General features: G+C 39.9%; 2 protein-coding genes across 4 annotated transcripts in view; both read left to right on the top strand.

The window, feature by feature from the left end:
- The first annotated feature begins 1851 nt into the window (after positions 1 to 1851).
- Positions 1852 to 20317, top strand: septin2 (septin 2). 3 transcript variants are annotated; one of them, XM_012969927.3, is made up of 13 exons: positions 1852 to 1981; positions 7713 to 7743; positions 8452 to 8569; positions 9618 to 9704; positions 10753 to 10876; positions 11069 to 11203; positions 11666 to 11783; positions 12116 to 12217; positions 12457 to 12602; positions 13563 to 13649; positions 14102 to 14159; positions 14445 to 14530; positions 15952 to 20317. In XM_012969927.3, exons 2-12 carry the CDS (start codon positions 7735 to 7737, stop codon positions 14526 to 14528), a joined length of 1068 nt encoding a protein of 355 aa, XP_012825381.1. In that variant the 5' UTR covers positions 1852 to 1981; positions 7713 to 7734; the 3' UTR covers positions 14529 to 14530; positions 15952 to 20317.
- Positions 20318 to 24210: 3893 nt separating this feature from the next.
- Positions 24211 to 24854, top strand: part of farp2 (FERM, ARH/RhoGEF and pleckstrin domain protein 2) — a 70790-nt gene continuing 70146 nt past the window's right edge. Inside the window, exon 1 of the mRNA XM_031902739.1 lies at positions 24211 to 24372. The gene's annotated coding sequence lies outside the window, so the exon portion shown is untranslated. The remainder of the gene's footprint in view (positions 24373 to 24854) is intronic.

Raw genomic sequence — 24854 nt, 5'->3', positions numbered from 1 at the left:
TCACTTCTGTGTCTGTAAAAATATAAAAAAAAACCCAAAACACCATTTTTCTCAGGGGCGGGCCAAGCTGACCGGGTGCCCTAGACAACCCGGTGGGCCACCTCGCCCCTTCCTGCGTGGGTGCTTTGGCACGCATGCACAGTCACGGGGGGGAGTTGTGATGCGATAGTGCCAAGTGGCGGGGGGCAATGACTAAGAGAGCGGACTAGGGGTAGGCAGAAGAGGCTCCTGCCTGGCGCCCCCCAATCGTTGCGCCCTAGGCAGCTGCCTCTTCTGCCTACCCCTAGTTCTGGTCCTGATTTTTCTTCTCCAAATGGTTCTTGGTTGGCAATTTCTCTATGATGACTTAAACAAGGAAAGTAATTTTAGCATTTTACTGCCAATGGATTTGCCACATTAGTGCCACCTAAAACACTCTATTTATTCTACATTACCATACTTGAGTAGACAGCTCTAGAAGTTTTCTCCATTTGCCTAAAACAGCAGCTGCCATTTTAAGTAGCTTCCTGCTGCAGCTCTAGCCATTATAGCTGGTGGTCTAGCGGGGCGGTGGGGACGCCTGCCTCTCCATGCACGCCGATGCGCGTGTCCTGCTCTTCTGGTGAGCGGAGGTGCGCACGCTCCCTTTTAAGCCAGTGCGACGTGTGACGTCATCGCGCAAGGCGCGAAATTCAAATATTTGAAGGCGCCTGCGCATACTTTCGACGTCCAACTTCAGTTTCGCCTCTTGTTACTGTTTTCTGCTGTTCTTGATTCTGACTCGTGTTTTGACCCTTGCCTGACCTTGCTGATTGCCGCCTGTACTGATCCTCTGCCTGTTACTGACTAAGTTTTCCGGAATTCGATTTTGTACTTCGCTGCCTGTTACCGCCATGGACAAGTCAGAGCAGTGCAAGCATGGGAACAAAAAAAAAAGGTAGGAGAAGAAAAGATTGTGGCATTCTGCTTGTGCAAGGATGGGTAATGAAATGTTTTCTATTTGCAGTAATTTTACTAGTATGTCTGAGGTTAATGTATCTATTGTCCATTTTCTGCAGTCATCTTGCTGGTATGTCTGGGTATAAAAAGGGCATACAAATTTTCGCACAGCACTAAGCTTAATTGAGGCACCCCCCGCTTGTCCATGTACCTAGCAGTTTGGCAATGGGTGTACTTCTATGTTTGGAGGGCCCCTGGGGTGAGGTACTCTGGTGGGCCCCAGGTACCTCAGTCTGGCACCATTCCCCCACAATCCTTGTAATTCAAAATAGGCCCTGGTATTTCAAGTACACAGAGGCCCAAATAGCTCCCACCAGCCCAATAAATAGCGACTGTCTATGGCACATTACAGCAGCCCCTCTGGCATTTGCCAGAAACTACAGATTGCTTCTCCAGGCCTGTCCCATACACAGGACCAAAAACCAAGAAAGTGGATAAAATGTAATAACACCACAAGAAAACAAATGACACACAACTGATATCAGGTTTTCATTAGAAAGATGCCTTAGGATCATATGTTCCAATACAAAATGAAAACAACCCAATATGGCAGCTCTCATACATGAACAATAAAATTGTATTTATTTTGGCAAACCTATATCATTTTAGAAATGTAGAAAAGTAAAGCCTGTACAAAATACCTACTTTATTAACTGCTAGAAAAAAAAAAAATTTCTTTCAGGGGAAGGCATGACATCAGTGATATGCCCCATAAGTAGCAAAAGCATGTCGCGGCACAGCATTCTCTCACTAGCACCAACCCTAAACTCTGCAGGGCCGGATTTTAAGTTGGGGGCATGTCTTTACCATAGTTATAAACTCTTACTGATTGGTTCATATAGACAGTGCCAAGAGCTGATTGGTTGAACGGCGCGGCGCTGGACGTTCCGTTTGCGCTGATTGGCTGCACTGGAGTATCGCTGGCATTCGGGCGCCTTTGCTGCTAGTTTGCTACAGGTTGCGGCTTGCGATCAGCGGATCTGTGAGGACCGGAAACCGGGAGGTAAGAAAACAGGGCTGCGCCGCGGGGCTTAGTGTGAAATTGTTGGGGTTATTGCAGGGCGTGTTGGCTGTATGTTCGTGTGCACATTTGCTTATTATAACCGGAGAACACCGTGTAGGGTTATACCGGCATGTCCGACTTGAGGTGCGGTCCTACAGCTTTAGACTTAGCGTAATACTGAGGGTTGCGGCCGCTTGCGTCTGATAATCAGCTGCCGCGCCGCATCTACAAGAGCGTTGCTCATTGATTTGTGTGAATTTGGCGATTTACACAGCTGGGAAGTTTAGGCCCTGGTGGCTCGCAAGGAGGGGGGCTTTGGGCATTCCATAGAGTTGGATACGGGGAGAGGATAAGCGCTGCATCTGAAGGGAGGGGGCTCAGTCCACATACCATACAGAATCAGATTTGGGGATTTATACATGCCTGGGTGTATTTCCCTTTGGCTGATATTCAAGGGGACCCTTCATCATTTTCTGCAACTTTGCATTTGCGTTTGTTACTCTGTAACAAAACGCGTTTGAAAATATAAATGGTTTAAAAGTTATATGTTTATACAATCGCTGTTTAAAGCAATATCTGTTTACATTTTCTCCATTGCTAGTTCTAACTCCTGAAACAGTGTAGCAGAAGCCAGCTGATCTGACTGCAGCATTGTTTCACGACTAAAAACCAGAGAACTAAGAGGCTTTAATAATGGCAGTTACTTTTAGAAATAACTTTAAAGGGGTGGTTCCCCTTTAAATTAACTTATTTTCATTTTGCCTCTACAGATTTCAAATGGGGGTCACTGACCCCAACAGCCAAAAGATAGCCTCTTAGAGGCTACAGTATTATTTTCCAGTCTCTTAGGGCAATGACACACAGGGAGATTTGTCACCCGCGTTTCTAGTGTGGGCAACAAATCCCTGCAAGAATGCCTTGCTCTTTGCTAACATTGTAATGACTGCAGGTAAATTACATTATTTACAGTGATTTGGCTTAATTGCAGGAAAATGCGTGCTTTCACATTGTCCCATGATTAAGTTGAATTGTCATTAGTAATGTAATTTACTTGCCACATTTACAGTGTTAGTGGAGTGTAAGTAATTTTTGGGGGGTGTTTGTCGCTCGTGGTAGCAAATTCTTAAGGGGGGGTGCAAATTTCCCCATGTGTCATTGCCCTTATGTATGCCTCTGCTTGGTTGTATAAATTGGACCCTAGCAACCAGATAACTTTTGGAATCCCATATTGGAGAGCTGCTGAACAAAAAGCTTAATAATTTGAAAACCATAAAACTAAGCCAACTTCAAATTGTCTAATAACAGCGCTGTCTGCATCATACTGAAAATTAATACAGGATAAAGGTGGACTGTCCCTTTGAAATCATTAATAGTTTTTACTTACTTATTGCTTAGAATTGTGCTGGAACTTTGCACCAGTACTGTGACACGGAGCAGCCTATCGCTAGTACCAGACTAATGAAGCTTAGTGGGGTATTTGTTACCCCCATCTCTTTCCCAGCACAGTTGTTTTTCCCCATATGACAGCACTGCCTCAGAAGCTCTGGAATTCAGTGGACAGTGCACAATCCCACATGCAGGAGTTGGGGTGTATGAGTGGATAGATGGGGTTTAAGGATGTTGCTTTGAAAAGAATAATTGTTTTGGGACAAATTGAACAAGGGCTCCTAGTTTTGCCACTGTGCTTTGGTGCAACCTTGTTCTGACTATTTCAATAACAGCTGGTCCAATGCATGATCAAATTATTTGTGCTTTTTATCCACCACAGTTATCAGGGCTTGGACATAGGCATTACTCCTCATGCCCAATTGTAGGTCTTGTATGTGTAATTCAGCATAGTGTGTGGCATGTTGTAGTACCAGATTTTTCATGATTAAGACAATAGAAAAAAGTATGTTTAACACAAGCCCTAGTCATTGCGCTCATGTTGAACAAGGGGGATATGCTACTTTTTTTACGACAAAGACAGTATTGTTCCTCACTGACTGCATTTCATGACTGCTCTTTGAAAGTATGTTTTTTTTTCCCCCAGTTACCAGCCTGTCTTTCGTTACTGTTTAAAAGAAAGGCCTTGAAAGGCCTACAAATCAACTCCGGGGCATAGTAGATATCACTTACTAACCTATTTCTTATTTCTCCTTGTGTCACTTGGGTAACCACATTCATACTGTGTCTGTAAGAAAGCCACTGCAGCTATGTGCATAAAACTGGTGTCTTTATAGTAAAATTGTGGTTTTAATGAGGAGCCTGGTTTTAAACTGGCTCCAGTAACCTAGTGCTGATCTTGCATTAGTGGTGATATACAATTTACATTTGTAGAAATTATTTAGCTAAAATAAAGATTTTGAATGTTTTTATAGTCTGTAGCAAACTCCTGCACTCACTGCATTGTTCTACCTCTGGCCTTATTATCATTATTAACATTTATTTATAAAGCACCAGCATATTGTGCAGCACTGTACAATTGGCCTTGATCATTGCAGACTTTTTTAGGGGGGGTTGGGTTTTTTTTTTCATTTGTTCGACCTTTGGCTCTGTACCTCTTTAGTGTGGAATTTATACTGTTAACTGCTTGTTAGGTGCCCTTTGAAGACAGCTAAGCAGGGGCCAGTCGGATATGGCAGAGATTGTATGAGGGGCCACAGTTGTATGGCCTCCTTGCTGCTGTTCCATTTTGCATTTTTTGTCAAAGAGCATTTATATGAACAATCAGCCCACCGGCCAAGGAGAGCGCGCATGGGTCCACGCATGTTATGGTCACCTTTTCTTGTGTAAAGAGTAACACAAAATATCCTTTTGGTTTCTCATCTGTTGGTGGCCAGTGTGGTGCATCAGCATCTGAAATGTCCAAACCATATCCATAGTTCTTGGGTATTAGTAGGGATCGGTGGGCTGCCATAAACATGCCAGTAATTGTACAAAACTATATTATTAAAATGTGTTCCCAGGGTTCAAGTTCACTGACTAAACTTACTAGAGGATTGACTAAACATAAAGATAAGTATTACCAATATAAATCCAGCCTCAGAATGAATCTACTTTCTGGTTGCTAGGTTTAGTGACCTCTGCAACAAGGTGGCATTTTAAATGCAGATTAAGAAGCATAGGGCAAAAACAACAATTTAAAAGGAAAGTCAATTCACAGTTTACTAATGTCTTCAGCATACTAAGGGGATCCACTAACTAAATGTCTCCTCAATAGCTATGCTGATTGACTTGTTTTCTGAATAATATATTTGTGTTTCAGGCAAAACCCTGCAGACAGATTTTATACTATTGTCCCACTGCATGTCACACTTGCGGCAATCTATCTGTTAGGAAATACGATTCCCAGCATTAGGGCTGGGTCTGGTTGAAGCCATAATCCCCCCACATGTGGAAGGCTGTGAGATCTTTACCCTGTAGGAAGTCCCACGCACTCCCGCACTCATTTCTTTTTATGCCCTGAACTTTTGCTTTTTTCCTGCTCAGTTAATGTCAGGGCCCGCAGGCACAGTTTATATTGTAGCAGTGCAATTCTTTAAAGGAAATTCCTTAAATAACTATTAGGATAAACTACTAAATTAGTTTTAAGCTGAATTGGCCCTTTAAGGCCTCAAGCATATCCCTCATCTCTGTAGGCGTATCTGAAGCAGAGACACTGATCAGATATGAAAATCGGCACCAGCCTTTTATGCTGGCAGATTTTACCTGCTGCCTGATAATTAGCAGTTTTTTTTTTTTGGTCTGTGTATGGGCCCCCATGATCACAGTTTACACTAACCTTAGATTTTTAAAGGAATACTGTCATGGGGAAACCTTTTTTTTTTTTTTTTTAAAAAACACATCAGTTAATAGCACTTCTCCAGCAGAATCCTGCCTTGAAATCCATTTTTTGAAAGCACAAACATATTCTTTTATAATTAAATTTCACATGGGCTCATTTCCCAGGGTGCCACAGCCATGTGACTTGTGCTTTGATAAACTTTAGTCACTCTTTACTGCAGTGCTGCAAATTTGAGTTGTATCAACCCCACCCCTTTCCCCCAGCAGCCAATCAGCAGAACAATGTGAAGGCAGCAAGATAGCTCCTAGTAGACATCAGAATAGCACTCAATAGTAAGTAATCCAAGTCCATCTTGGGACTCCTCAAGTTACATGGGAGTATGAGAAACAATAGGTTATGTAAAAGCATCTCTAATGTAGCTCAGACTCAGGCACAATGCACTGAGATGGCACTTACACACCAATATTGCAATTAAAAAAATTATATTTGTTTGTTCAAGAACAACATTTTACAGTAGAGTAAGTTATTTGCTATGTAAACAGTGTAATTTCGAAATAAAAAGTACACAAAAAAATCTTGACAGGATCTCTTTAAGGCTGGAGATCCTTGTTGGGCTATGGATGCAGACTGATGTTGTCAGTACATGGCATTTATGTCTTTGGCTTGATATAACATTGCTGTCCCTGATATTAGCAAAGCTGACCTTTAGGCACACTGGTGGGTATAGGCAGCCTGTGGCTTTCATGATGTTTATCTGTTGCTTCTATAAAGATCTAAGAGCTCACAGGGCTGCTGGGAGTTAAAATTCAGCAAGCTCTGATGGTTAGCTGCTCCAGCAGAGATATAGTAAACATTCTTTCTTTCTTTAGCGGCAGATTGGGATATCTAACTTCTCATACTCATTCTGTGACAACTCCCAGTATCTATTGTTCTAGCTGGAGGGTCATAGTATGAAATGCAGAGTTTAGAAATATAGTTGCCTGTTGCTGCGGAGCTGCTGTGTTTGTGTGGCTGCCTGGGCAGGAAGCAGCTCTGTGTCTGTGAGGGATCCCACATTAATTGCTCAGCTTCCTTCCTGCCGGCCTGTGTAAACCTTACTATAGTAAGAATAGTAAAATAGTGACAGAAGGATCTTTCATCTGCTTCACCATTCTCTGTCTGTCGGGTCGGATCCTTCATGATGAACTGGTGCAGTTTGTTGGTGTATCAGCGTTTGTGTGTTTCTGTGTGTTATTGATAAACTAAAAGGAACCGTGTCTAGTGCATGGGATGTACCACTGTTTGCTCTTTGCATTTTAGCCAGTTCTGTGTCCTTTTCCAGAATTGCCCTTCTAGGCTGTGATCCTTTTATTAATTTAGTGATTTCTGGGAAACCATGTTGATGCTTTAGAATGGCCAAGCAATGTAGATGAGAGCTGTTTAGACGTTTCACTTGTGCATTTTTGCAGTTTTACTTCTCCTTTCAGCTTCTTCTGTGTTGCTTATGTCTATAGTCTAACAATAACACTTGTTTACAGCCGTTTCAGTTCCATTTGCTTGGAGAATCTCAAGTATTGGCATTGCATTACTGTCCCTTTCCATAACCCTTTCCCTCAAAGAGCAGTCATGATGTGATTCAGAACAATTTCCACTTATGCACAGTATCAAACATTCTGAGCTCAAAATCTGCATTGCTATTTGTTGCCTGAACCTGCAGCTGTTGGCTCTCAGAGAGGAAGGAGCCACAGGTTAAAGGTCATAGACCAAGGAGCGAGTGGGCAGGTACAGCAATAAATTAGAAACCCATGCCCAAGTAGCTTTGTTTTGTAACCTGAACCTACCCAACCCCAGGACTCTGGTCCACCCAGACATGAATACAGAGCAGAATGTGGACAACTTCATTTGTGTCATATACCAGGAAATGGTATAAAAGTTTTCCTCTAAAAATACTCTATTTATTAACTTCTTTTTTTCTTTTTTTAACAGTTATACTTTATAAAGCTTCAAGATGTCAAAGGTAATTCAATATTTCACTACCTATGTAATCTCAAACACACCCACACACACACAAAATGCAAATGAAGCCTGCACTCAAACACTCACACTCAAAAGTCTATAGAAAATACATGGACCAGCACTCTGTAGTAGAAAAAAACCCAAAATATAAATTAAAATTCTTTATTTTACCATCTTACTGCAATTCCAATGTTTTGGTCCTTTGTTGGGACCTTTATCAAGGTGATGATATAGGGACTGAAACATTGTAATCAGAGTAAGATGGTGGAATAAAATAGCCCTTGGGGAAGTGGGTATCTAGAAAACTGTACATCGTTTTCAGATTTTACATTGATTTTTCCATAATTTATTATGCTGTAACACGGAAGGATCAGCAAGTGTATTACATTGAATGCAAGTTGTTTTACATTATCATAGTATAATGCTCAGGAAATGTACATATCCTGAAAAATATATGCTTATAAAGAGTGCTTAGTGATTCCTTTAACTTGAAATGTAAAAATACAAAAAGAGGCACATACTACAAAGTGTAAAACCATAGACAATTTGTTTTATGTGCCAAAATTCTAAAAACCGACATGTTTTAAAGCCTAAGTATATTAGGAGTTCCTTTGGAGTTTGTTGACTTGTGTAAGTGTACTTAGCCTGCTAATGCCTTTATATGGTTACAGTTTATATATATATATATTTTTTTTTTTTTACATTTCAGCAACAGGCTCAGTTCACCAATCCGGAAACACCAGGATATGTCGGGTTTGCCAACCTTCCAAATCAAGTTCACCGCAAGTCTGTAAGGAAAGGCTTCGAGTTCACTCTAATGGTTGTGGGTCAGTATGATCTTGGAGAAAAAGCATTGTAATTATATAGAATCTTACTCCAAATGTAATCATCATTAGGAATGAAACTTAGTTTTGCTTTTGTACTGTGTACTATGCTTTGCAAACGTATTCAGGCTGCTTTACAATTCTCCTTTTTTTTCTGAATAATAAATCCTACCCTGAAACTCTCTCATTTTAATGAATAATAATAATAATAATAAAAGTCTACCTGCACCCGACCAAGCAATGGACCCCTTAATTATACTCTCCCACCCCATCTCTGATATCACAAAGGGGGTGGGGTGGGCGCATGCCTATAAATAGAGGCTGTGGGAGGCAGAAGCCGGGCACAGTAAGGTCACAGACAGCGAGGGTGGAAGGCAGAGCTCAGCTTTTACCTGCCCATGAACTGGGCTGGCCCACACATTACTATACAATACTTCACTGAAGAAATACTGTTTTTCGAGATGTTGGCATTGTTAGACTTTCACTGTACATATTGCTTTGAGTTTTGGCCAGTCATCTCTCTACCTTGGTCTCTAAGCACACTATATGGCAGGGGTGGGCAAACTACGGCCCGCGGGCCACATCCGGCCCGCCGACGACGCCAAGTCTCATCACGCGAGACTTGGTGTCATTGGCGTGCCGGAATTAAAGAGACGAAGGGGGCGTAACGCTGGCCTGGCCCTGCCCGCCCTGGCCCGGCCCGGCCCGGGGGTGAGTAAATGTGGCCCGTGAGCCAAAAATTTTGCCCACCCCTGCTATATGGTAAAGGGTATCCATCCAATCTACACTAAATCCTCTCTGCTTCCTGGACCAGATGTTTGTTTTCACATGCAGCCAACATTGGCAGATGAACATGTTCTGCGCTTTTAGAAATTCACAAAAACATGAAAAGACGATAGTGTTTTATCTTCTCTTTTACTATTGCAGTTTATTTACAGTGGTTTTGTTTTAAATCTGCTTGGTTAGCACTTCATTGTTATAGTACACTTCCTGCTGCAGAGAAGAACTGAATGTTCTAAATATTTCAGTTATCTATTTTTTGTTTTTGCAGGGGAGTCTGGACTGGGAAAATCAACTCTGATCAACAGCCTCTTCCTGACAGATCTGTATCCTGAGAGGGTAGTTCCTGGAGCAGCAGGTAAATGTTTCTCTTTCACAGCCATATTAAGCTTAAGCAAGGTTAACAATACAGTAGGCCTAAAGCCTGGTTAGACATTGGGGCTTAAAGGAGAACTATACCCTAAAAATACTATATTTTATATACTGAGCTTACATTCCATTGCTAGTTGCACTGGTTTCAGAGTTGCCATATAGTAATCACAAATCAGCCCTATATTGTGGTATTCATATTCTGTATATACAGTATATTGTGAGTGGGTCCCTAAGCTCAGGTAAGTGACAGCAGCACAGAGCATGTGCAGGGAATCAGCAGAAGAGAAGATGGGGGGCTACTGGGGCATCTTTGGGGGCACAGATCTTCCCTGCTAAAGGCTCTGGTTGTTTTGGGCTGGTACAGAAGCCTAAAACATAATGTACAACATTTCTTGCCTACTTCTTTAATTAAAAGGGTGGTTCACCATTAAATTAACTTTAAATATGTTACAGACATTGATTTTCAGAGACAATTAGCAATTGGTTTTCATTTTTCAGGTATTTAGCTTTTTGTTTAGCAGTTCTTCATTTGGTATTTTAGCAGCTATCTGGTTGCTAGGATCTCTTTTTTTACCCAAGTAACCAGGCAGTGCTTTAAACTAGAGATGGGAATATGAATAGTAGAGGGCCTGCACAGAAAGATAAAAAATAAAAATTAACAATAATAAATTATAGCCTTACAGAGCAATAGCTTTTGGCTGCTGGGGTCAGTGGCTCCCATTTGAAAGCTGGTAACTGTCAGAAGAAAAAGGCTAATAATTCAAAAACAATAACAAAAATAAATAATAGCCAATTGCAAAGTTGCTAGGAATAGGGCAATTTATAACATATACTAAAAGTTAACGTTAAGTTGTAACGTAAAGTTCTCCTTTAAATTTTTCCACAGTACTTACCAATCCGATACACTGCCAAGCTCTTAAATGAAACGTCTAACCTACTTATTGGTTTTATTATGTTAAGGCTAAACTGTACTCTTTATCATATTTAATTGCTGTATTTAAGGCACTAAACCTCCTTACTGTATCCCTTTTAAGATAAAATTGAACGAACAGTGGAAATTGAAGCTTCCACTGTAGAAATAGAAGAGAGGGGTGTGAAGTTACGTCTCACCGTGGTTGACACTCCTGGCTATGGAGATGCCATGAACTGTGTGGACTGGTAAGTTTCAATATTTAGAAGTTTTTAGGTACTTTTGCATTAATTACCCAACTGTAGCAAGGTTCCAGCCACCATATTGCAAATCTCACTGAGACAAGGACCATGTACTGTGGTGGACACACAGAAGTAAAAAATGTTCTGTATGGTTTTACTACATACCATATATCTGATATCTTGGGTTTTTTTGTGCAGTTTTAAACCAATCATCTCTTATGTGGACAACCAGTTTGAGCGTTATCTACATGATGAAAGTGGCTTGAACCGGCGGCACATTGTGGACAATAGAGTCCATTGTTGTTTTTACTTCATCTCTCCTTTTGGACATGGGTTTGTAAACTTCTTCTATATTCTTCCTGTGCAGGACTTATTCAAATGGGTATGTTTACTAAAGGTTGCTCAAGAAATAAATTATTGAACTTTCTTCTGCCAGTATTTTTGTTTAGGTATCACATAATTTTCCTCTTATCCCTCTTATTAACATTAATACATAGTAAAATAGTAATTTTAATCACCAGAGAGCAGCATCAGTACTTTCTGCTTTGTGTTGTTATCACAAAACTTAATTTTACTCCTTTTTCAGTTGTAGGACACAATCTTAACATATTAATGGGGAGTAACAGCCTATTGTCAGTGTACAAGGTCCAGTTTCTGTCCAACCCTAGAATAGAATAAAGCCTCATTAGCATTTTGAATAAGGGAAAAATTGTGTTTTTGTTGTCTTTACAAAATTCTGTAGTTTGCAAAAAGATGCTTTTGCTTGTATGTAATTACATAAATACATTTTTTCAGCCTAAAGCCTCTTGATGTGGAGTTTATGAAGGCTTTGCACAATAAGGTCAACATTGTCCCAGTCATTGCCAAAGCTGATACTTTGACGTTGCGGGAACGTGAGAGACTAAAGCGAAGGGTAAGGAGCACTCAGATCAAGATGCTGCCTGATAATCTTGCTTTATAGGGGCATTTACCAGTGCACAGTTTTCCCCCTGCCACTTTAACTAATGGTTACTCTGCATAGCCTTCTCTGGTATAAGACCTTTGGGGTTAGCTGCCTTTCTTTTTTTTTTTTTTTTTTTTTTTATATTAAAATTAAACACTAATCATTAGTCATTAAACACTAATCATTAGTCCAATGATGGTAAATGTGTGTGGAGAATCAGCCTCCCATGACCCCTAGACTAAGTAAATACTAGTTATAGTGCCAAAAAAAATGATGATATTAAAAGCAGTTTGTATTCTCAGGTATTGGATGAAATAGAAGAACATGGAATAAAAATCTACCAGCTTCCAGATGCAGAGTCAGATGAAGATGAGGACTTTAAGGAGCAAACAAGACTCTTAAAAGTATATGGAGCATATTTGTATGCATACTTCATTAATTGTACACAATAAATACACAAATGATTGTAACATTAATTGTGCCTACAGACACAATATGCCACAGTTACACTGGAATTTACACTAGTGGACTCTCGGTGGTACCAATCTGAGCCAGAAAAATGTATTCTGTCCCTGCTTTATATAAATACAAAAAATAGTTAAAAGCAAGCCTGTTACTGAACAGATTTTAATATTTCATTTAGGCAAGCATCCCTTTTACAGTAGTTGGATCCAACCAGCTCATTGAAGCTAAGGGTAAAAAGGTGAGAGGCCGACTGTATCCCTGGGGTGTGGTGGAAGTGGAAAACCCAGAACACAATGATTTCCTGAAACTGAGAACCATGCTGATGTAAGTGCTTTTTCTTTTAAATGGGGGACATCTAAAAACCAATGTTCTGTTAGTTATTATTTTTATATTTATTTTACTAATCTTTCTATTCAGGCCTCTCCTATTCATATCCCAGTCTCTCCTGTTTCAGATTATCACTCCCTACATCTTGCCAAAAGTAAATTTAGAGAAGAACAATCCTATATAATTTGCCCATATAAAAAGTCTTACCATGCACATGAAACTTGCTTTATGCAAGAGTATTTAATTTGCAAAGAGTATTTAATTCATCTTAAAAGAGAAAAGAATTGCACTATATATTTTATATACTGAGCTTATTTGAGCAGCCTGGATGTTCAGCCGCCCTGTATGTAACATTAATGATCTACCCATTATCTTGTAATATCTTAGATATTATACGGCCATCTTAGAGTATCAGTGATGATTTATTGTCCCAAAGGTTACATCTGCTGTAGCTTATGCCACAGAGCACAATCACTTCCAATGCAAATTGCACTTTTTAATTTTCCTTGTATGATAAATGTTTATATTGTGTCTGTCCCTAAGCATGGGTAAGTGACAGCAGCACATTGGAGGCATCTTTAGATTTTCGATGATGGAAGTGATGGGTTTGGTCTTGTACAGTAGACAAAACATAAAATGTAGTAGGCTTTTTTTTTTGGTATCTTTAGTTGGAAGTGAGTATTTGCCAGTTACAGTAATCATTAGTGCATTTCTGAAAATTAACCTCACTCTTCACCAGTATTTCCTGAATTCTGGCCTTCAAACCTTATCAGTGTAAGGTTTCTGCTTAACCATCAACCAGCATCTGTTAGATGATAAGTCTTACAGATTGACTTGAGTTGCTGTGTGGATTTGAAAAAACTCACAAAACTAAATGGCGGGTTTGAGAGAATGTATATTTTGATATTGTCCTGTTCTGAGCAATCTGCTTATATATTACATACCCTCTTTTTCTAGCACACACATGCAGGACCTGCAGGAGGTAACCCAGGACCTGCACTATGAAAACTTCCGCTCAGAACGTCTTAAGAAAGGTGTTGCCAGGTACAGTGTACAAAGAATCTGTTAATATTTTTTGAACATGTTTGATTTACAAGTTTTTTCCACTGAGCTTTTAAATGTAAAACCATATTGGTCAGATGCAGAGCTGTAGCCTGGGTGCTGTGTTCTGAGTATGTTTTTATGACCCTTAGGCACACATGGCCTAATTACCTATTGCCTCTTTCCCATGATCTTCCTATTGTATATTCAGGCAGTGACAGGCAGATACTGCTAAAACCCTTGTTATTGTTCCAGAATGTGTACAACACATGTTCCATTAGCCATAGTACCATGTTTCATATATACTGTTGGCTCTGACCATTTCCGTTTTAATAAAATGGGACAATAAGCTACAATGTGCTAACTACTGTTGTCACAAAAAAAATTGTATATTCACAAGGCTCTTATGATAGAAATGCTAATATTTTGCCAACCTTTTGCCAATCTCCTTACAGCAAGGTAGAAAATGTGGAAGTGACAAAGGACCAGATACTCCAGGAGAAGGAAGCTGAGGTGACTATAAGCCTACAGAGCACTATTCCATATTATTCTCCGTTCTCTCATTTCCCTCTTTCATTTTTGTTGGTGATCTTCAGCATGCACCTTTCCCTATATTGCTAAATTTCCAGGAAAATCTTTTTGGTGATGCTGGCAGTTGCAACAGAAGCAGGACAATTTCAGACTTAAATATGCCTGCTGTACCTGTTTTCCTCTTCTAGGGAACAGAATTCTCACCCACTAAAGAGTGTTCTATTTTCTGTGTTTTTGGAAACTGTAATTTTTATTTGTACGTTGCAGCTCCGTCGCATGCAGGAAATGATTGCAAGGATGCAGGCACAAATGCAGATACAAAGTCAAAGTGGTGATGCACAGCACTTGTAATGGTGAGAAAAATTATTATTACATTTACTGCATATTCTGTATTGCCGTGTATGATTGAAAAAGGCCTAGCCCACTGACTGAGACCTTTAGTTGACTGCAGATTATTATATATCTGTGTTATAGGTATCCTGACATTTATTTGGGATTTTCCCCCATTTGTATTTGACTAATTAAGGTATCAAGAAATTAATTGTTTTAAAGGGGAACTGTCATCAGAAGTAACCTCTTATATCTTAAAATCTTATCTTTAAATTTAAACATTCCATTTGGTAAATAATGCCTTTAGCTCACCCTGTATGTTTCAACTATCCCATCTTCAACAGAAGAAAAGGGGTAGGGCGCATGGAGGATTTGCAAAGCACACAAATCAGTTACAGAAATTTAACAGTGTGCTCTGCTCTCATCCTTGTAAGACCTCCATTCTACCAACACAACTCTATGTTCCCACCCCCAACTCTATAATCCTTAGACTAGGGAGCAGGTTGAAGGAAGGGTGATAAATAATGGGGACTGAGCAAGAAGGAGGCAACACAGGAGAATGCAGCAACAAAGATACTTGACACTGGGGATGGCGACAGTGAAAGGAGAAGGGGAACAGCTTATTAAAGTATTTACAGCTCAAGACAGAAGGTGAACATCTTAAGGGAGTGGAGATCTGTGTAGGGATTGGGGGAGTAGGAAAGAACACAGAATAAAGGATTGTGCTGTGAATATATGTAGGCTAGAGATGCCATGGTTTAAAGGAAAAGTAATATTTAAAAATTTTAAGTAAAAAAATCTATTTTACCGTGCCCCAATAATTGCCCTATCCTGCACACCATTTATTATTTTGAATGCTTTATTAGAAAATACCTGCTAAAACTTGGCTTCCGGTCATTTGGGAAGAATCCACTATGCGACAATCAATTGATCGATTCTAGCCTTCCTTTTGTATAGGAAGGAGTCAGGCTTAGATTCATGTATATTGCAACAATATAGGTGACTTTTTATTCATGGATTGCCATGATTGTTCCCCTTTTAAAGGGATAATTTTCCTTTAATAAACTATAAGGCCCCCCCTGTCCACCGTCTCTCAGTAGCTGATGTCCCACTTGGAGGGTGGAACAAAGTCCTGACTTAGGACAAATGTATACAATATCCCAGCCTTTCAGGACATTGGATCACCCCACCCAAAACTAACATCAACTATTGATATGTTCGATAAAAGACCTGCAGTGTTGGTTTGTAAGGGTGCAGTGTGGGGGCACAATTTAAAATTATGTTTAGCCCTGAGAAAATTATTAAAGTGATAGTGGCACCTTGATAATAAACATGAAAGTTAAGTATAGCTTTGTTTCTGCTACTAATCACAATCCAGCAGGATATTTAGAATATTGCATTAAAGTAGCATTAAAGTTCTCCTCTTTTTTGTTTGCTTTTGCAGGTCTACAGTCAATATATTAGAGCCAAAGCTTTGGGCTAACAAGGATTCACATGTGGCCTGCTGTACTGTACACAAAGTGCTTTATTCTGGTTCATACATACTGACATTTTGTGAATTGACATCCAGTTTGTTGCAAATCTTCTATATACATGAGTTACACAGATTTTGGATCTTTGAACTGCCACTTGCTGTTACACTGTTTGTTTTGTCTGTTACATGTTCTGCATTTTCTAAACACAGCCTATAAAAATATAATGCAGCTTTATATCCAGATGCCAGGTATGTATGCCGAGCAGCAGGTATAGGCTGTACTTTAATCTGCGTACCTATTGCGTCTTGCTTACAGAAATATGTCCTCTTAACTTTCTGCACTTCTAGCTTTAACCCCCTACTGCCCTTTACCTACTGGGGTTCTATTACTCCAGTCTGTTGGAAATATATAAAACCAAAATGTTCTAAGTCCTGCAAGGCAATTAAAGCCCCACAAGGATTTATGCTACAAATTTTTACATTATACACAGTGCTGTTCTACTTGCCTGGGGGGATACAGGAGCCTTGTGACGTAAAGAATAGCTTCCACTCTTCTATATCCGTACTGCTGACATTAGGCATACCCAGATTGAGAGTAAGGTTAACCAAGAAATATATGGCGCTATAGGGAACAATTGTTTATGAATAGTTGTTTACTGACATTGTAATGTAGTATATCTGGGTTGAACAGTAAGCCTTGTATTTGAGATTCTTGCCTAACTGTTCGGCATTAGTTGTGTAACTTGAAGTAAGGGTATATACCAAAGGGTTTTATCCTTAACTAATACAGGCAAGTACGATTCCATAGCTCTAGTATGCACAGAACAATTGTTTTTCATTGTTATTCCTAACACTGAGAGCTCTCATGCTAATTTCTTCAGTTTCTACTGTTTATAAATATATGTGATGCAGTATCACCAGCTGTCTATGGCGGTTGTTTCTGCTTTGTCAGACAATAAAACAAGTCCTTACTGTAAACAAGCAGAGAAAATGTGGTGCACCCATATTAGTCTAAGGGAAAGTGAAAATACTGATGTCCTATCAATAGCTTTTATCTTCTATTAAAGCTACTGCACTTTACAAAAAAATAATACTCATTGTTTTTATGAAAAATTGCATTTTTATTAGGCATCTGCATGGCAACTGTCGGGAAGAAACACATAGAAAAACTGTACTGGGCCAGATATTATTTGGGATCCCAAAAGGGGGAATCATTTCAGTGTAGTTATAGCTATTTGGAAAACCCCAGAACATGTAATGTTAGAAAATTATAACCAGTTTTTTACATTTACATCCCCTTTATTAGACCAAACAAAATGAGTGAAAGAAATGTGCTCAAAGTTGATTCATTGTTTGTTTATATGAAGTTCCAGTTATAAACAGAAGCCACCATATTGTGGATCTGAATAATACCATTAGGAGTGCTGTTCCATTTAGATCTCAGGAGACTGCTTTAGAAGAGGAAAGCAACACTGTGATGAGAAGGAGTGTTCTTTCTACAAATTAAGATAACTTCCTTAGTTTCTGCTGCTTAAGGAAAACTATGTAGGTCTAATCACAATTGCTAAGGCATCTGCCTACCTGCTCCTCCAGGTGTAAACTTTTAGGGCATACGTGAGCTGTAGCAATGTATAGGGGCTATATTTGAAAGGTCAAATTATGGCATTAGAGGAAATGGACCAAAAAAATCCAAGCTTCACATGGGAAGGCATGCTCCCCATTTATGTTCAGCAAAACAGGAGTATTATCCAGTGAATCTTGAGCAAATTTGGGTATTGAAATCTTCTGCTTGGAGCTTTGTAGTCAAAAAGACCTCAGGAGCACCTATTCAGGGGCACCCAAAGATTGCACAATGCAGCTCATACCAACTGTTTTGTCTACTGTAGAGCTTGCTTGTTTGTTACTATATGATCAAACAGTTTCTTGCAGTTTAAGGCCATAGCATGGACTAAGAATAGAGAAAGATTTGTCTTTCAAGAGTATTATAAATTTTTGACATATGTGCTTTATTTGGAAGTGTATTGAGATTTTGTTGACCTTGTTGACTTGTCATAGGCTGTGTGGGGATACACCATGGACTCAGTGTGATTATTTTGATTGCCGCAGGTCTCTATGGTAGGGAACAAGGTAAACAATATGCTTGTTATGTAATGAGTTTTAAGCTAGCTATGTACTAAATTATTTAATCCCTGCTTGATTTCTGATTGATACTGAATAAGAAGGCTGAAAAAACCCATACAGTCTGTACAGGTCCCCCGTGAACTGATTGTTGGCCCCGGGACCAAACAGTTGGATTCATTTTATTTAGCTCCGTTGGATGGCCAAAAGCATTCAAAGATCTGTTTGCTGGGCAACCTTACCAAATGAACAAACCTTTATATTAATGGGCAACTAAGGGACATCTTTATTATAGTGTGTAAGCCATCATTATTGGTGATGTTGCCAATTGCAACCAATTAGATCTTATCTTTTGTTTTCTAACTTGTAGGCAAATGTTCAAATCTAATAGGTGATCGGTTGCTATGGACAACATCACCGTGATGTTGGCTTACACACTATAGTAAATATGACCCTTAGAGTTTGCATTAATTTCCAGGTGGTGTAGCTTTTACAACATAAACATAATGCTTTCCTATCAAATAGATACCATCTATGAAATTGTAATAATTCTGCTGTCACTCTATGTAAAGCACATACTGCCATTCCTCTACATAACATCTTTGGCTTCTTACTGCACTTTATAGCATTTTTTTAAACTCCACAGTAAATTAAAGGAGTAACTAATTAGAATGGTCTCCTGTACTTTTATATTTTATATATATGTTAAGATGTGGAGTATTTGAGACTATTGCTTTTTTTTTTTTTTTTTTTTTACATTTTGATAAGTCTGTATCTTTTGTATCCTACCACCAGGAATATATATATATAACTGTGTGCATTCATAGAGATAAAAATTTAACTTCAATGCAGTGCCTTTTAAAATTGTAATTGTTATGCTGTTTTCATTGTAATGGTGCATGTTTCTTGTGTAAGACAGTTGTATAATAAAATTTTCAATTAATCAGTGGGAAAATATGGTGCAAAGGAATCATGTTTTCCATTTAAATGTACATTTTGATAATAAACTTATAAATTGAGAATGTTGGTCAGAAGCTTTATATATACACACAGAGGGGCACTGGATACAATAAAACTTTCCTAGGAAAACCTGCCTCTTCAAAGGTTGGTGCTACATGTAAATGTGTGAACAGCCATTGCATAAGGATGACTTACACCTCAGGCCTGGGTCAAGTCAATGTTCTCTCTATTGCCTCTCCTGCTCCTGCATTACTTCTGCATATTATAACTGGCAGCAACAAGATGTGGTCAAAATGCCTAGATTGCCTTGGCCCTTACAATTTATATAATACAATTGTAACTTTCTCTGAAGAAGTAATATAGTACAGCTTTTAGTGTTAGAAAAGGTGCTTGTTTACCTTTTGCAGGACTCTAGGACTCTGCAAAAGAGGCACTTTCCCAATACAATAGTTTACCAAAAATTGTTTTAGTGAATAAAGCTGCAGTCTCTTCTACTGGCTGCCGTTTTCTGCACTGCGCTTAATCCTAACATTGCGCAAGCTAAATCTTTGAATATCATTTTTGGTAACATAATTTATTTGGAAAAGTGCTTCTTTTGCAAAGTCCTGCCAGTTTGGAATGACATAGCAAATGTGAACATTCCATTAAAGTACTAATTGGACACCGTTCCAAAGGAATCCTGCAGTACTGTTTAATCCTGTATCACTCTGTCTGTTGAGCTAGTCAAATAGTATATAAGGCATGTGCAAAATCCAAATACTTAAAATGTTTTGCAGGGTTAGGCAGAATTACAGCTTCTTCTGGTATATAACTGGGGTACTTTGATACTTATGACTGTTGGTGAGCAACTGCTAGCACAAGGAGGGTTACCAATCACTGCTGCATTGTTTTTTCTTGAGTAGCAGCTGAGCATCTGTTTGCATTCCATATAAATGCATTTGGATACAGCTATGTCTTTTCTATTTATATGTAGTCAGAAATTAATGCTTTGCTGTGTCAAACTTTGATATCCAAAGCCTAAACTGCCACCCACCTTTATAGCTGCAGAGCCATTTTCACAGACTTTTCTGAGAGTTCTGCTCAATGTATGGAAATGGCTCAAAACAGTTTTCCACTGTGCAATGTAAATCTTGGATTTTATATACTGCAAGAATTTCTTTTCATTTTATGGGATCTACCACTTTTTGCTTAAAATGTATTTGTATATGAAACTTTTAACCTTTGTTATAACAATGAATAAATGGTTTTGTTGGATATACGACTTTGTATAATGTTTTTTTTTTTTTTTCAATCAATAAAAGCATTAACAATGTAAAACATTTGGCCCCCAGTTATTGCAGACTTACTTGACCAGTAAACTGCAGCAAAAAAAGAAACATTTTCTAGTTTTACTCTACTGTGCCTGCTTAAGTTTAGGTCTGCTCTAATTATGCCTGGGATAAAGGAAAGATGGTAGCATGGCACTAGTTTTTTTTTCTTCTGGGCAGTGCATTTTTTTACCACAAAGGAGAACTGGCCTAGTAAAAATAAAGTAAAAATAATCTATTGCCAGTGTGAAAGTACACTTGTGTTTGGCATTTGCCAAAACAAATGTGTATGGGCCTTCATGTATCACTACTCTGACTCCAATAATGCACTGGCATCATCATTTATTTATATAGCGACAGCAAGTTACACAGCACTTTCCTTGAAGGCATTTAGTTAAGGCTTTTATAGAAGACTATGGGGCACATTTACTAACCCACGAATCCGAATCCAAAAAATTCCGATTGGAAAACGAACATTTTGCGACTTTTTCGTATTTTTTGCGATTTTTTCTGCGCCTTTACGACTTTTTGGAAATTGTTGCGACTTTTTCGTTACCAATACGATTTGTACGAAAAAACGCAAGTTTTTCGTAGCCATTGCGATTCGCTCGTATCTTGTCGCAACTTTTTCGTATTGAGCGCTCATAAGCGGCGGGCGAAACTTTCAGACTTAGCATGATTTTGGAAGCCTCCCATAGGACTCAATGGCACCCTGCAGCTCCAACCTGGCCCAAGGAAAGTCTCCCATAGGACTCAATGGCACCCTGCAGCTCCAACCTGGCCCAAGAAAAGTCACCATACTGAAGCTTGAATGAATCCGAATCATTCGTACTCGGCGCGAAGGCTACGAAAAAGTTGCGACTTTTCGCGCAAGTAGTAACGCTACGAAACAATTGCCAGATTTTGTGCAACATTTGGAATGGCAACGAAAAAGTTGCGACAATTTTCCGAAAAATCGCTAAATGCCGATCATTACGAAAAAAAACGCATTCGGCCAGTTCGTGAGTAAGTAAATATGCCCCTATATGTTCCAAAGACTTCCCTTGTCCTATACTTTTTGACAAATACAGTTTACAAAATAAAAATATGATTAACGGGCCCTGCTCATAAGAGCTTACATTATAAAGCCTGTACAGATCTTCTGGATATTACCAATCTGACTGTACATAGGCCTCAAGTTATTGCCAGTGGCTACTGTACAAGTCACTTGTCAGCAGTATTCTTGTGTGTGGGTTTTCAGCTGTTGCAGATTTACTTGACTCTACATGGTCCTCCACGTTTTGGCAATGGGTCTGTACAAATAGCTTGTGCCAAACTAACTGGGCTTCTACCTATTGGCAGTCTTTATATGCATGAGTCTGTTGTTGTCCCCAGCAGGAGCTGGGGCCTTCCGGATGCCATCATTTATATTCAGGCATCAGACATTGCAAGTTTAGAGCTTAATACATAAAAATCCCCCATGTTCTATTAATTTCTATGAGATTTTAAAAGCATATTTATCAATGGGTAAGAGTTCACCAATTGATAAATAGCACTTCTTAAAATCCCATAAGAATGAACAGAATGTGGGTGAGTTTTTATGTATTTAGCTCTAAACTTACATCTTGATAAAGCTGCCCCTTAATTTCACAAATTTTGATAAAAACCAATAACTTTAGGAAAGCATTGCGACTTGGTAGTTTGGAGTAGACAGACCTATTCTACCTATTCTGGATTCCACAGAATCTGTTCTTTCTAAAAATGTATAATTTTCTGGGATAAACCTTGTTAGTGGAATTTTTGGCCTTAAAATCTAAAGTATGCCGCTTTCTGGAGCAGTGCTTTGGGAATTTGGTAATGTACTGCTGGGAGTTTTTGACCTATACAAGTGAGAAATCTCCATAAAACTATATATATTTGGTATTGGCACGTTCAGGAGACATGGGACTTTCCAAATCAGGTGTATTGGAAAAAAAAATAATTTTTGTTTCTGGTGTGTTTATATTATGGAAAATATGATTTTATTTTCATTTTTAGACATTTAGAAGCCTATATCTTGTTACAGAATTGGAATTACACAAAAATTCTATATTTTAAAAGCTTAGGTTGTCCTGAAAAAAAACGATATTTTGTTTGCCTGGGTAAACTAAACGTCCCCCCGAGGAAAGGCCCCTAAAGTGACACAGTGCAAAATGTTCAAAAACTGTCTGGCAGTAGAAGTTCCACTTTGTCCAAAACGGCTGGCAGTGAAAGGGTTAATACAGTGGCCTCCAACCATTGACTTTTACACAATTGCAAGTTGTCACCACACTGACTATGCGCTTACCTGTTATTTGGTGGCTAAATGATGTTTCTATTGAGCACTCCCACTCTCCCCACACCTATTATGGCTACATCCACACATATTTTATCCTCTAAAGCAGTGCTGTCCAACTTCTACGGTGCCGAGGGCCGGAATTTCTCTAGCATACATGGTGGAGGGCCGATAATGGAAGCCAGTTTTGACCACTCCCCTTTTTGAAACCACACCCACTTCAAACCACACCTATTTTATCACAATGGTGGTAGCACAGCAAAATCCCAAATGCTTGGTCCTTACAGTGGGGATATCAACCATCATTCATATGTGAAAGAATTATATCATATTAAGATATACCCTTAAATTCCATATGCCTCCTCCTCCCCTGTGGATAGTAGAGCAACCCCCAGTACATAATTACACTCCTTTGGGACCATTTAATGGCTATTTCCAACTGCTAACAAACTCCCACAACAAACCCCTGCCAGGTTCACCTCCCACAAGCAGCATAGGGCTGCCATACTCTGCCTGTCCTACCCTGCCTGTGTGTGCCATACTCTGCCTGTCCTACCCTGCCTGTGTGTGCCATACTCTGCCTGTCCTACCCTGCCTGTGTGTGCCATACTCTGCCTGTCCTACCCTGCCTGTGTGTGCCATACCCTCCCTGACCTATGCTGCCTGTGTGTGCCATATTCTACCTGCCCTATGCTGGCTGTATGTGCCATACTCTGCCTACAGTACCTATGTCTGAGGTGTGAAGAAGTGAACAATGGGAGTGATTACAGTCTGAGCCTGAGGTGTGAACAGGGGAACAATATGGGTGATTACAGTCTGAGCCTGAGGTGTGAACACTGCAGGGGGTGAACAATGCAGAGATTAAAAGGTGTGAACAACACAGGGGATTACATTTTTAAACAATACAGAGGGATTACAGCCTGAATCTGAGGTGAGAACCATGCAGGGGGGGCAGTTAATCACAGTACTGATACCATTTAAAGCTTACACAAGAGTAAGCCATCAAAGCAGCCAGCCAGTTGGACAGCACTGCTCTAAAGAATAATTTACTGTTTACCTATCGCGCCCATTCGAAGCAAATATATGCACAATACCCCTGTGTAACTGTATAAGTGCCAAATGTTTAGGAACAGGTACGATTCGCCTTACACGGTACAACCCCTCCCCTTCCGCGGCAGTCCTGGCGCCTATTCTTACCCTCTCTCATGGAGCCCTTGTCTCTGCTAAATGCCCACCGGTTACAAACTTGAAGTGGAAAAATGACATGCGACGCAAAAACCTACATAGGGCAATTGCCGAAATTAAAAATGGCTGCCAGAGGTAAAGCCAATTCACCAACAGGCTAAGTCGCCGCACCCACTTCTAACCAATCGCAGCCCAGTCACGTTGTCGCCCGGCCAAAAACCCACTCGGAAAAGTTTTACCAGAGGGCGTGTCTCTGTATGCTAAACTACTTGTAACCACGCCCTGAATCACTGCGGAGCCCGACGTCTCCTCCTCTGCCAATCATTCATTCCACAGACACGCCTACGTCTCAGAGGATCGCAGGGCATTTGCACAGCTGCTGGGGCGGAGGAGTCCGCCCCATATTTACACGAAAACGCCACGCCCACTCTGTGCCACAGAAGTGGCCAATCCTGAGTACAACGGTTAGTGTCGCTTGGAGTTTCGGAAGAGAAAGGTGTGGGGACTGGTGATCGGCAGAGAGTTCAGGTAAGAGGTGTGGCCTGCTAGTAGCCTTGGTAGGCAGCGACTGTACGCTGTACTCGTATCATGGTAGGTGCATGATATTTTCTTAGCGACAGATTCAAGAAACGGCTAATCCAGGCGAGATTGCATGTCACAGCTGGGGCTGCTGGGGGATCCATCGACTCTTAGGTTGGATCTTGTTCCTTGGCAGGGGCAGTGTGTTGGGGCAGTGCGTTGGGGCAGTGCGTTGGGGCAGTGTGTTGGATCGCTTCTGCCATGGAGCAGGAAGAGCGCTCTTGTGATTGCTTTACATAGAAGTGGCAGGAAGATAACTTTAAGATAATTGACTCCTGCAATAAAATACCTGGTTCCCTGCTTATACAGTGAAATGCCGCCTGGTTCTTTCTTATATCGTGAAATACATGACTCCCTACTACTTATACAATAATATATTGTAGTGAGCTGTGCATTATTAACATTATTATTATTGACATTGCATGACTATA

Source organism: Xenopus tropicalis, chromosome 5, assembly GCF_000004195.4.
Source record: "Xenopus tropicalis strain Nigerian chromosome 5, UCB_Xtro_10.0, whole genome shotgun sequence".
Classification (NCBI taxonomy): domain Eukaryota; kingdom Metazoa; phylum Chordata; class Amphibia; order Anura; family Pipidae; genus Xenopus; species Xenopus tropicalis.
Note: the sequence above shows the minus strand (reverse complement) of the source record. Positions and strands in the feature narration are given on the sequence as shown.

Excerpts from the sequence above, each read along its gene's own strand:
- septin2 (XM_012969927.3), top strand. Across the intron at positions 10,877-11,068 it reads GCCATGAACTGTGTGGACTG|TTTTAAACCAATCATCTCTT; the intron begins GTAAGTTTCAAT and ends TTTTTTGTGCAG. Across the intron at positions 13,650-14,101 it reads CTTAAGAAAGGTGTTGCCAG|CAAGGTAGAAAATGTGGAAG; the intron begins GTACAGTGTACA and ends ATCTCCTTACAG.